Source organism: Atheta coriaria, unplaced genomic scaffold, assembly GCF_025399875.1.
Source record: "Atheta coriaria isolate IRGN ID8LTWV9N9 unplaced genomic scaffold, Caltech_Dcor_3.1 hic_scaffold_7_pilon, whole genome shotgun sequence".
NCBI lineage: Eukaryota > Metazoa > Arthropoda > Insecta > Coleoptera > Staphylinidae > Dalotia > Dalotia coriaria.
This window is the reverse complement of record NW_027045449.1, coordinates 7,521,483-7,534,577: the sequence shown is the minus strand read 5'-3', so window position 1 is coordinate 7,534,577 and position 13,095 is coordinate 7,521,483. Positions and strand designations below refer to the sequence as shown.

At 36.9% G+C, this 13,095-nt stretch overlaps 2 protein-coding genes and 2 long non-coding RNA genes across 15 annotated transcripts in view; 3 read left to right on the top strand and 1 right to left on the bottom strand.

Annotated features, from left to right (window-relative positions):
- Positions 1-2,486, top strand: part of Lmpt (four and a half LIM domains protein limpet) — a 33,709-nt gene extending 31,223 nt beyond the window's left edge. For all 8 annotated transcript variants that reach the window (XM_065306991.1, XM_065306990.1, XM_065306992.1 and 5 more), the window contains 2 exons: positions 706-875; positions 940-2,486. In XM_065306991.1, coding sequence (XP_065163063.1) covers positions 706-875; positions 940-1,284 — 515 coding nt within the window. In that variant the 3' untranslated portion in view covers positions 1,285-2,486. The remainder of the gene's footprint in view (positions 1-705; positions 876-939) is intronic.
- Positions 2,473-4,809, bottom strand: LOC135795341 (uncharacterized). 3 transcript variants are annotated; one of them, XR_010549067.1, is made up of 6 exons: positions 3,849-4,809; positions 3,598-3,790; positions 3,330-3,535; positions 3,136-3,278; positions 2,951-3,083; positions 2,473-2,894 (listed from the first exon to the last, which is right to left on the bottom strand). It is a non-coding gene; the product is annotated as an uncharacterized lncRNA (long non-coding RNA). The 3 variants fall into 3 exon arrangements; XR_010549068.1 differs by having other exon boundaries at positions 2,951-3,076; positions 3,662-3,790; XR_010549066.1 differs by having other exon boundaries at positions 2,951-3,076; positions 3,849-4,412.
- On the top strand, positions 4,158-5,163 carry LOC135795343 (uncharacterized). The gene is made up of 3 exons (XR_010549070.1): positions 4,158-4,297; positions 4,392-4,490; positions 4,796-5,163. It is a non-coding gene; the product is annotated as an uncharacterized lncRNA (long non-coding RNA).
- Positions 5,164-5,490: 327 nt separating this feature from the next.
- Ack-like (activated Cdc42 kinase-like) lies at positions 5,491-12,036 on the top strand. Of its 3 annotated transcripts, XM_065306987.1 has the most exons (9): positions 5,541-5,732; positions 6,400-6,487; positions 6,552-7,715; positions 7,782-8,046; positions 8,107-8,326; positions 8,381-8,700; positions 10,640-10,859; positions 10,916-11,433; positions 11,490-12,036. In XM_065306987.1, the coding sequence occupies exons 1-9, from the start codon at positions 5,717-5,719 to the stop codon at positions 11,685-11,687; spliced, it is 3,009 nt and encodes a 1,002-aa protein (XP_065163059.1). In that variant the 5' UTR covers positions 5,541-5,716; the 3' UTR covers positions 11,688-12,036. The 3 variants fall into 3 exon arrangements, with proteins under 3 accessions (XP_065163056.1, XP_065163057.1, XP_065163059.1); XM_065306984.1 differs by lacking the exons at positions 10,640-10,859; positions 10,916-11,433; positions 11,490-12,036 and adding an exon at positions 8,806-10,633 and having other exon boundaries at positions 5,491-5,732; XM_065306985.1 differs by lacking the exons at positions 10,640-10,859; positions 10,916-11,433; positions 11,490-12,036 and adding an exon at positions 8,806-10,633 and having other exon boundaries at positions 5,491-5,902.
- Positions 12,037-13,095: the final 1,059 nt, after the last annotated feature.

Here is a 13,095-nt window from a genome sequence, read left to right as displayed (position 1 = left end):
GATGCTCATTAAATTGCTTTCAATTCATAATTATAGACATGATTTAATCATCAAACGATACTATTGAACACAACTGTTGATGTATCAAGTTGTGTGATTCAATAAATAATATAATAAGCGATTTTAGCTCGTTTCATAAAATATAAACGACGTGAGTCATCGCTCGAAACAGAACTCGCTTGCATTTATCGTTTGCATGCCAACCTAGCAAGTGGCACTTAAATGGATTTATATTTTAATGCGGCAAGAAGCGCGAGTATACCGAATTTAATTTAATAAAAGTTTTAACTTTTGTCCATGTGTATTAACTGATTAAAAATTATTCCTACCAGATTATTATATTCACGCCCAACGTTAAATTCATTTATGTTTAATATGGGAATGATTTCATTACATATCGTGTTATTACATTATAGTAAGAACATGTGTTTTGTTTTTGAAAGTGCGGTGCGAAACCGTAGGATAAATTAATATGTAGGTCAGTCGAGTATTTATTTCTCAATACAATAATTATTTGATTGATCTTAATGACAGTGTTTTCGTGTGGGATTTTAATCGGCAATTTCGCAGATTTTATTTGTATACTAAAGTAAAAGTTTTTAATTGCATATCGCTAGGTTCAATTTAACACACGCGTTTACTGAATCGTGACTGGTTTGACTAAATCTTATGTATTAATCGCAATGTGTTTGTTTTTTAAAACAGGTACCAAGAAGATGGAGTACAAGACTAGGCAATGGCACGAGAAGTGCTTCTGCTGCGTCATGTGCAAGACTCCTATCGGCACGCAGAGCTTTATTCCTCGCGAACAGGAGATCTACTGCGCTAAATGCTACGAGGAAAAGTATGCGACGCGTTGTATTAAGTGTAACAAGGTAATAAACATTAAATTAGGTCAATTATACGAAATTACCATTTTTGAATTTTAATTTATTTTAGGTGATCACCAGTGGTGGTGTTACCTACAAAAACGAACCCTGGCATAGGGATTGCTTCACGTGCACAAACTGCCAGAACAGTTTGGCTGGCGAACGGTTCACCAGCAGGGACGATAAGCCCTACTGCGCCAATTGCTTCGGCGAATTGTTTGCAAAGCGTTGCTTTGCTTGTAGAAAGCCTATCACAGGCATCGGCGGCACCAAATTTATCTCTTTCGAGGACAGGCACTGGCACAATGACTGCTTCTTCTGTGCGTCGTGTCGCACCAGCCTTGTTGGTCGAGGCTTTATTACAGACCAAGAGGATATCATTTGTCCCGAGTGTGCCAAGCAGAAGCTGATGTAAACCGACCAAATTGCAAATGGGTCGGCGCTTACATTATGATAATCTCAAAGGCCCATTAATGAACACATAAACATCAACAAACATACTCGTACTCGCCACACAATTACTAATTTAAAACAACAATCTTCTAGATGCACACATTTTCATGTAATTAAGTCTCATAGGTTGATATACTCATCATGTCAAGGATTGATTATGTTTGACGCGCATATCAATGGAATATCACGGCATAACCCAATAACTGGAGTATTTCCCGATCCAATTTTGTACACAAAAGTGCTACGTAAATGCCTTACTTATCATAATCGCTTTTATATAATATGAAATGTTAATCGAGCAATGGCTTGAACAATCTGTTTTTAGACATGAGAACAACATATATCAATCGTACATTATTCTAAATGAGCAACGTGGCCTTAATAGACAAAAAAATAATCATATATTATAAAATAATATTTATAACAATGTGTTTACAATGATTTTTAAGTTCGTTTGATATGGTTTGAATTAAAACAGAATACTAAGTTGAAATACTGAACAAGATACGAACTGTATACAATAGATCAATGCAATTGACAAACACATACATAACAATCATAAATGATTATTTTAATAATTTTTAACTTGTATAAAATAAACTATATACTCCATATATGTTATTATAATATAAATATTAGTGGAATATTGTATTATATTATATTTGCTTGAAAAGCATTTATTATTGAGCAAACATTGGTGCTATAAAACTAGTTATGTAGTGCTATTGTAAACGCTGTAAACACAAACTCAACTCTTCACTTCCGACACGACATACAAGAATATTTACTAAATCATACACACAGGAGAAAAAACTACAAATATGATGGTCAAACACATTCTAAAACAATACACATGCTTTTCGAACTGTGGGCAGACTCGAAATAGGAGAACATTATTACATTAATCGAATTAATCAATTAATTTAAATTAACTTATATACATACGTGTGTAAAGAGAATTCAATCAAACTAATGGATTGTTAATTGTTTACTGTTATGCTTTTTTAAAGTTTTTATGTATATGATACAGGGCGTGCTTTGCTTCAAGTTAGAAACATGTTATATTATTAAATATTTAATTATTCATGATTGATGCTGGACGATAAGCATCAAACAAAAAATGAAGAACGAAATTATTAATAAAATCATATTCATTGATTCACATCCCGATGTTTATTTATGAACATAGATTAATATATCAACTTAGAAGGTACGTATTACATGTAATTCATTATTGTATAGAAATTAGTTATACTTATTTGTATGAAAGCAAATTATTCTTGTGATTGTATATCCTGCACTTAATATGTCTATGTTGAAGAATTTCATACCTTATCTATATCGACGATTAAATTTTTTCTTGAGCATGGATTGTCCGGTGGGCAACATTTCATATGTAGGAGTCACGGTTACTTTCATAGGCAATTCATCCATAGGACGCATTTGCATTGGATTTTTGAATAAATAGTTATTCATATTTATGTTACCAGTTTTTCTTGATTTGTAATTATTGTAGGACATAAGGTATGAATAATACGGAAGAGAATGATCTCGGTGGACGTCAATTTTTAACTGAAAAATAATATGTATCCAAATATATATTTGCAAAAGCAAAACGTCAATTATACCTTTTTGTGAGGATTGTGCAATCGATAATTGCAGTTTCCAAAATTATCCTTTGGTAGGGGTATTCCAGCTATGTCCTTTAAAAATAGAGGGTTGCCGTTCACAGCCACAGCTGCATCAATCATTGCCTGAAATCTACTCATTCAACAAAATATTTTAAATAAATATTTAAATTGTTATAAAATACGTCTTCGTCGGGTAATTTTGTACAGTCTTGGTATCGCAAATTTATTGCTAATTTTATATCATTCTTGTTGATGGTACCAGGATTACCACCTGCATTTTTTTGGGAATAGAATTCAGCACTTTTTAATAGTTCGATTGCCATATCTATAAAATTAAAAATTAATAAACACTTCATTATTTTTAGTAATACCGTGCTTTCGGCGATGCATGTTAAGTTTGCTATAACTTGAGGACTTGCGTATTCCATATTGTATTCCTTCAACATCTTCTTTACCTCCATAACTAGAGGATGAGGTTTCTTTTCATGCTTGATTTTTTCTTTTTGGTTTATCTTCAACAGCGACATTGCGATTTTGAAAAATATAATCAATACTGGTTCAATTACACGCAGTTATTGGTTTCTATAAACAAAGAGATAATAGAGTGCTGTGCAAGTAACAAATGAATGGCGGACTCATTTAACTCGGGTTTTTAGTATGATTTTATTAGTATTTATTTTTTGCCATTGCGAAATGGGATGTACATACAAAATGGCACCACTATTGGGGCCCGTTGCAGGTACCACCAAAAGTCTCTGCCATATGTATTCTTTTCGGTAGATACATGATATTCTTTTTTCGGTGATGAAGACCGTGGTGAATCATTGTTATTTGATTCTGAAAAAAAAAGAAGCGTAAACTCATACAAAAGAAGTTTACTTGAACAGAAGTTTACCTGGAATGACTGCAAATTGATGAAACAGACAATTTCGATGAAAAAATATAGATTTATGTCAACATTGACGATGTCATTGTGCGACAATATCAATTGTTTCTGAGTTAGATCTCAATAACGGCCAATAGAAACTGTCTAGTAAAATTAATTTTTTTTAAATTAACAATAAATCGTATAATATATTAAAAATCCGCTCTCAGCCTTTAACACTTTAGCACCTTGTACCTAAGCAACTGTGGCTGTGAACGGTAGCTTAAATCTTTAGATGCGTTTTGACTAGTGATTTTGACTTATCGACAGACTGTACTTAAAAAATGGATTACAAAATACGTTTATTTGGCACTGGCGACACTCCAATGAAACTCATTTTCTACTACTACTGATATTTGCAAATGTAATTTTAAAATGATTTGGATTAATTTAGATACTATTGACTTGATCGAACATGGGTTAAGTATTTTTTAATAATCATATTTGTTAACATATTCATTTAACGTTTTTCGCTAAATTAAATTTAAAAACCAAGTTGACTCTGTTTTCCAGATAAACAATGATAAATATTGAAAAAAACTTATATGATAACCACCGTTCCATCGTCCGTGGTATTTAATTATTTACATGCCTGTTGCAGACAACTTACTCGTAAGTATTCTCTTGTCTATACGTTCAAAACTCTCTGTCTCATTTTAAATTTGTCCTCTCTTCGCCATATTTGTGTTAACCATTTTCGGTTTTGGAGGCTCGATAATTCGTCAGCCTATTAGGAAATGACCCTTTGCTAGAATTTTAATTACATTTGTATCTTCAATACCTGCGTGTACAAATAGAACGTAAAATTAATGTTGCTTTCAATCTGCAGGAGTTATGGAGCTAGTAGCTTTTCATATGTAAACGTAGTACTTGAAACCGCACTATTTAATTAAATTCCGCCTTTCATTTATTAACAGATCCCATAAACATATTGGCATTTTCGCTATACCTACATATGTACAGAAATTTCTCTTCTTGATGTAAATCTTCCAACCCAGATAAGAATGCATTTGCCATCAATTCTTTTAATGCTTCGATATGTATCGCTTTTGTTGCCAAGGAAAAAAATGCAATATGGCCGGCGTATTTTTCAATTTTCCCGTTGCTGGTGGGTACCTTGATTCTACCAGCATAGGCCACTCCGATGTGTGTGACAACGATCCGCGCTTAGATCGAAACAAGGAGTACCAGGAGTAAACAGAGTAGGTACACATCATAAACGGAGTACACATCAACAAGTTTAGAAATGTCTCGAGTAGTGATTGACTATTCGGCAATATTTATATTTGGCAACCTATCTTTGAAAATAAAAATATTAAAACAAATACAAAACTTTTTATATTCGTTTAAATTATAGAGTATTGAAATAAATATACACGATGGACATCTTATCCAGCTGCATGTTGCTCTAACCAACAGAAATTGTACAGTGGTTCAAATTTTCGAACCTGACCTTGATCTGTTGTCGCTGATCGTGGCGCAGCGCAGTCGTGTATGGTGGCCGCCCAGTGAAGCAGTCGCTACAATCTATGGCCGCTGTGGTAGAGCTGAAGCCATGTCAAAGTTGTGCGTCGCTGTGCACGTCTGGCCGTGCGGCAACTACGGTAATTCGATCAAGCAGTGAGACCTGAGCATAGGTTCCGAGTTTGTGAGTTAGTGGCGCTTTGGTAGCGTTAGTAGCGCCGTAGTGAGCAACAGACATGGCTCGGTCTCAAGTGTTTTTTACTTCTTCCGCGTTTGTTTGTGTTATAAATTAATGAATTATCTACAACGCATCGCTTTAATGTGAAGTGCAAGCGACCAACGTGCGTGCGTCTCGTTAAACAATAATCGCGGAAATGGAAGTACTTCCAGGTATAGCAAGTGTTTGGAATGAATAATACTGTACAGCCACCAAAAAAAGCAGCGAACGAAAACGACTAACACTTCGCACACAGAACTGAATATATCTTATCCGTGCATACTTCCCGTAGTCATTTGAATCTCTGCAATTGAATATTTTGTGTATTTATAGAGCGAAATGGGTACGAGACGACATTTCACTTATTTTCTTCACAGATGCAACATCTTTGCTTTGCCGCTCACACGGCTTCCGATGCACTGCATTTTAGACCACACCTTTACAAATAAAAATATGCTATGTTTTTAGTGTGCATGGTGTAGTGATTAGTTTGCTGATAATTTATTGCCGTTTGCATGTTTTAATTGAAGGCACATTCAGTTTTTGTTTAGCTGCAATAGTAACAATCTTGTTTGCCAAATATATTCTTGGTGTAATGACCATGTATTTGTTTTGATTTTCAACTATGACAAATATTGTTTTAATTGTTAGTGCATGTTCTGTATTACCTATCAGTGGATGATGACAGAATGAATCAGGTCAGGTTGGAGTCCACCTTTGTTGCTGGTTTTATAAATATAGACAATGTGGTTACTCATGGTTCAGCTTTGATTCATTATTATTTAGAATGCACTTGTCTTTAATTTTAAGTTAATTTAATTATGGTTGAATTTTTTTCAGAGGGTGTCACTGTCCCTTTAAAAAAGGGCCCTGGCCTTTATGAATTTCTGGTTGAAGCTGAACTTCACCATTACTTTAATAGCTTTAAGTAAGTTATAGTTACAACTTTCAGTATCACTAATAGAATTACTTATGATAAAAATAACTTACAGAAATACATTAAAAATAACCCACCCCTCTCAATTGAAGTTTACTACTGAGGGTGATTTAACTGAACTGGGAATGTCTAAGCCTGAAATACGTCGCTTGCGAAAATTCTACGAAAAACACTTTCCCAATAACTATCTTTCAAAGTTCAAGAAACTACTACTTACATCAAGGAAGCAGGAGAATAATGCAGCTGAAACGATGCCGTCAAACGACAACATCCCCATCAGTCGTGCGCCAAGAGTCGCCAGCAAGCACATCATCCCAGCAGCCAACATCACCGTTAACAAGGAATTGGGTGTGGGCGAGTTTGGCATCGTGCAACAGGGTGTATGGTGCAATGATGGCGAGCGCATCCAAGTTGCCATTAAGTGTTTGGCACGTGAGCGCATGCAAACCAACACGATCGAGTTCCTCAAAGAGGCAACTATTATGCACTCGATTGATCACAATCATATCGTGCGTCTCTTTGGCGTCGTACTAGATACTAGTTCCTTTATGTTAGTAACTGAATTAGCCCCACTGCGGTCGCTCCTCGAATGCCTCAAGGAACCAAGCCTCAGGTCGAGTTTCCCTGTACTGACGCTCTGTGATTTTGCCGTGCAAATATGTGATGGAATGCAATACTTAGAAGCTAAGAGACTTATACACAGAGATCTGGCTGCAAGGAATATTTTAGTATTCTCCAAGAATAAAGTTAAAATCTCAGACTTTGGACTTTCCCGTGCTTTGGGTCAAGGGAAGGATTACTATCAGACGAATTTCAATGTGAATCTCAAGTTGCCGATAGCTTGGTGTGCCCCTGAATGTATCAGTTATTTACGTTTTACTACCGCGAGTGATATTTGGGCGTTTGGGGTAACACTCTGGGAGATGTTTTCCTATGGTTTTCAACCATGGGCTGCTCTGACAGGGCAGCAAATTTTAGAAGCTATTGACGAGCCTAACTTTCAACGTCTCGAACAGCCGGATTGCTGCCCACAGGAGCACTATCAGCTCATGTTGGACTGTTGGCGGCATGAAGCGGTCGCCCGGCCTCGATTCATTGATATAGCGACGCGCTTGATTGACTGTCGGCCGGAACAAGTGCAAAGTAAACTTGCTTCCGCCGATGCCCCTCATTTGTTGCCGTATCGCACTGGCGACATTATCACTGTATTAGATAAACTGTGAGTACTATTAAATTAAAAATGCATGGTTTATAAATTGTTTATTTTGTATTATGTGTGGTATAGTTCTCATCGTCCCTATTGGAAAGGCGTGACTGCTAATGGAAAGACTGGTTTGTTTGACCCAAGTAACGTTGTGGCTTACTTGGGCAGCGACTTACCGAGCGCAACATTCATGCGAAGCGATTCGACGCGCTCGTCAGCACGCAGGAAATTGCGAAGTGAAATGATTAGTGCACCTCAAGGAGACTTGAAACATACAGGTCACGTGGGCTTGGATGGTGCCTTCTTTGGCGATCTAAGCTTCCTCAATGGCGCCAAGGTTGTTGACGTAAGTCTAACACCCGCACCTAAACGCGTTGTTGCACGTGGTTACGCAAAGCATTTACAGTACGGCGGCATACCAACGCAGGTCGTCGCTCCATACCGTCCTCACGAAGACATTGAAGCCGCGCCGCTGCTGGATGGCGATCGCGCCAACCCACCGCCGCCGGCACCGGCACCCGACCATGAGTATCACGAAATTAGCGACGAGGAAACCAACAATAGCCCGCCGCTTGATCTGGGACCATCACTGATGGCTGAAATGGAACTGATGTTAAACAATTTTGGTAAGATTCAATTCTTTTTATTTGTTGCACGTAATATCATTACAATTATGTTAGGTCATACTCCAACATCTCCAGCAGATCATGAAGGGGCCAACAAGAGCAACGAGCATCGGGAGCGCATGAACAAACCTCGGAAGCAACCGCAGTTGAAAGCGATTTCGTCGCAGGATCAGAAAACATTGGATGCAGCTATGGACCTCGTTAATGAGCTAAGCGCTCGATCTATGAGTGCCCCGGCTCCCACAACGCCTTCTTCGCCGAATAAACGCAAGTTCAGTTTTCGATTTCCTTCTGTATCAGAACATCATCATCATGACAAACCTGAGCAGAGGAGGACATTTTCTGAAGAAGTTCAATCTACACCGGACTTACAGGTAAATTATTTTGCATTTCTATACAAATTACACGATTACTAATGAAAATTTTTCTAATCCTTATTTTTATTTTTGCATTCAATTTTTAATTTGAAAATAAAATAGCATCGTTTAAGGTGCTCGCTATCTTCATTAGATGATTTTTCACAACATAGTATACGCTTGCCCCTATGGGACAAAGCATCCGCTGAATTTTGCTTCGCCAAGTCTCGCGAACTCCTTTCAAAGCCCATCATGGGAACTGTGCAGCGCGGAACGCACAACTCCTGCCGTGAGCTGAATAAAGTAGAAAATGCGTACGCGCGCAATTTAGAAGCACGTTTCCAGGATATGTCGATTGATCACATGTCTATGTATCCTTCTCATATCTATCGGGATCGGACTTTAACAAAATCCGAGGGTATGGCGCGCAAAACGTACAAAAACGACTCAATTCGCTCGTCGCGTTTCAATGCCAACAATCGCGCTTTCCTACTTGATGTTCAACCACCACCTCCATCGCCCTTTAATAATCGCAATAACGATCCCGAGCGCGATCGTATGTTTGAGGAACGTTACACATACGAGCAAACTTATACCCCCATAGGAGGATATGATAACGTGTTTGTTTACGACAACCATCGTTATGATAACTTTATCGATCCCCGCCCGCGTGCGATGAGTTATTCCGAGTCCCAAGAGATAATGCCCAACAAAAAAACGATGGGCAAAAGCATACGCGATCGCAATCGCCGCAGACAATCGTACAACCCACAGGCGTACGCACAAAGTAGCAGTAGCGAATCAGATTGTACTAGTTTAGGATCGGTGGATTTAGACTGGCGACGTCGCAAACGTCTTAGCCGTCTAAGCGCCTCAAACAGCAGCATTCGATCCGAAATGGTCATTCGGTCCCGGAATTGCATCGCCGCACATTTATTAAAACCTGATTTTGCTGGTAAAATACTTGGTCGCTCACCGCCACCAAGTAACAGTGCGCTGAGTGGGCTTAGTCCAACCAGTGCGTCGCGTTTGCAAAATCACGAGGACGAGTCTTCCTCGGATTCCAGCCTTTGAGTAATACATGAAATAAGGAAACAATCAAAATCTGATGAGACTTTTCTTTCGACCGTAAAAAGACTTCTCCGCCTTTGTTAGATTGACAACACTTAATAATAATGTGAAAAGTATACAAAGAAACTGAATTTGTCCGCCCATTTTATAAAAAATACTAATTACTATGTACTAAATAATACCGGTTGCAATTGTTTAAAATGCGTAGTAACACACTTATACTCATTGATGTCATACATTAACACAAAACACGTCAAATAATTCAGATATTAGATGAAACATTCACTCTAGAAATATAACATCAGTTAATCTTAAATTTTAGGATTATAAGTACACGTTACAAGATCATTAATCTTCGTAGTTATCGCCAAAATAAATTGCATTTACTCCAATCAATACAAGCAAGAAATAAAATTGTGTTCAATTGTTTTACAAAGAATTTGATAGATTAGAACATCTTTAACAAGCGATTTTGTTAAGACTGTTAATTCATGACATCTCTGAAATTGCTAAACATAAACTCAACACGCAACACACTTGAAAATGTTCCAAATATTAATATAATCACTAATTTTTGATAAAAATCATTAATCATACCATAATGTGATATTTTATAATGTGTTGAGTAATGGCACATAATAGTTATCTACTTCAACAAAATGTAGCAGCAGAATTGGGTATCTACGTAGCTTCTTGTATCGTTACGACGTTTTTATGTCGGTTGCATCTGCATCACAATATGTTAATCTTGCTATCAAAGTAATATAATCTAAACTATTTAAGAAATTTTATTATCTAAATTTGTGTTTCTCTAATTTGTTTCTTTTCATTTCTTATTTTTTCTTTGATTTTATTTTATTTTTGTGTTTACCCCCTATTTTAACAGAGCAAAGTAACAGCCGAAGCACAATTGGCGTACCAGAATCTTGTAGAGGGTCCTGCATCTTCAGATATCTCACATTTTATGAATACAAATCCATTGAAGTTACTACGCTCCGGGCCTTTACCTACGGTCAGACCGCGTCAACGCACAGCCACTCTTCCAAATTCGCATACGAAAAATCAAACGAAACCGTCTTTTAATACTTTGGATAATAAGAAATCAGGTACTCTTGAAACGTACACTTAATTTGTATAATGTATAATATGATATATTTTGTAGGATCTGCAGCGTCATTGGACTTACCCAGAGAATTTCCCGCAGATTTAGATCGTTTTAAAGATAATGCTCGATTAACTGAAGAAAATCCGATTCCTTTACCTCCCCGCGACCGGAACAAACCGTTGCTCGCGTCCAAACCTCGTCATACACGCAAACATCCCTTAATTATTCCGTCTTCCAGTATAAAAACAACTTTAAACAAATTTTCAGCCGTTACTCCACCAATTTGCAACAGTATGGAATCATTTGATCACACCGACTCAACTTATTCCAACGATACAGAATCTATTCACTTCGAGCAAAGAATTGATTCTGAATTGGCTGCTCTCGATGATTTATCCGGAGAAGCTGATGCTGTGGATGCACCAATTGACACACCTACAGAAGGCGCTCAACTGCAGCGAGATTATGTAAGTTGTGAAGATCTGTTAGAGTTTGCCGACGCGAAGCCGAGTTCTCGCGCAAGAGGCTTCGAATCGGATGAGGTTCGATTAATGTGTAAAGTTCTCGGCCAAGATGTAAGTTCTCATGTGGGTATTCAACCTATTCTTAACTAATCATTTCATTTTTAAAGGTGAGTGCTGATAACTGTCTTCGGGCTCTCGAGTTCACCAACTGGGATGTCGGCTCAGCGATCAAAATCTGCAAAGTACAGAAAGTAGTAATCGGCGCCGAATTTATTGCGTGTAACGATGCATTGGTGGCAAATGGCTGGGATGAAAAGAAAGCGGCGCAATGGATACTGCATCAAGACAATGAAGTGCAGGTTTAATCGAATCGAATTAACAATCAATGTTACCTATTATTTTTATCGGCGGACCGATCGAATAAGTTTGCGTATGTTTGGTGATATATCATATTAGTATTTATATTCAACGTATTGCGCTTGGAATTACATTTATATTTCATTTATATTTGAGTGCATTATGTATCTCCTTTTTATTATTGAAGCGTTATTTATTTGAAAATTATTCAAAAAGACTTGTTGATATGCTATAAATATTTACCCATTATATACTCAAATGGTCTCTGCACTAAATTATTAGTGAGGTATTTTGATGTATATAGCTTAGTTTGGTAGAGTGATGAATAAAAATTATTAATTTTATATCAATTTTAAACATTAATGTTGTTAAAAACGTAGTATAGATAAATATATAGGTGTATCTATACTTCGTGCTTTTAACCCGAAAATTATTGAATACAATATTTTTAGTTTATCGAAAACGGAAAACACCTCCTTCCGTTTAAAGTATCGAAACACAACGCCGCGAAACGATAGATAAAGATAATCATTTCGTCACAAGTGCATTCAAAGGAGTATATTTTACAGTGAAATATACAGACAAACAAACAAGTTTCTTTATCTCCTGCAGTTTTGTGCGGTCGCCACGCTGTTGGTGTGTGTACCACGTTAGTCTCATTTTTGTCGTCAGGTGATCTGGACGCACATTTTCTTTACAATATTTTGAGTTCCATAATATTTTGTCGCGTTATTACGTACTGTTTCTAAATGCTCCTTCGGTTGTGCGCGAGTGATGTGCGGCGTTCGTTAAGCGCGGATTGTACACACGAAGAGGTAAAACGTGAGTCATGTTCCGTCGGCCGTCGGATTGTCTTTTTGTATCATACGCATATTTCATATTTATTTCGTATGTTCTTTGGATATGCCAAACGCGCAAAAATTTGTTTTGCATCAAGGTATGTTCTCGCATTTCTTCAGCCATATGAAAATCAAATCCATTATTGATTTAACTTATTTTTACTTCAACCGCGTGGTCTTTAACCACACAAATAATTTTTGTCTCTGTTTCAATACCTACCGTTGATTTGCAATACGTATTCGATACATTGTTTCGTTTTCGTTTAATGTACAAATTAAAACGATTAAGATTGTCGTGTGCCGTCGGTTGCGTTCTTAATTCTATGGGGGTCTTTTTGGCAGAACTCACTACCCACCAAGATACAATTTTTAATTCCGAAAATAAGAAAGAGAAATCTTTTGCTTTTTTTATGATGATATCTTCTTTTCAGCTAGTGCAGCTTTTGAAATAATTGGAATTTTTAAATTCTGTTTTTGGATTTTGAAAGATAATTTAATTCTTAATTGATTATTTAAGTAATTATTTTTCTATCATTGACGGTTTAGGCTCTTTTAATACAAAAAAATTTTACATGCC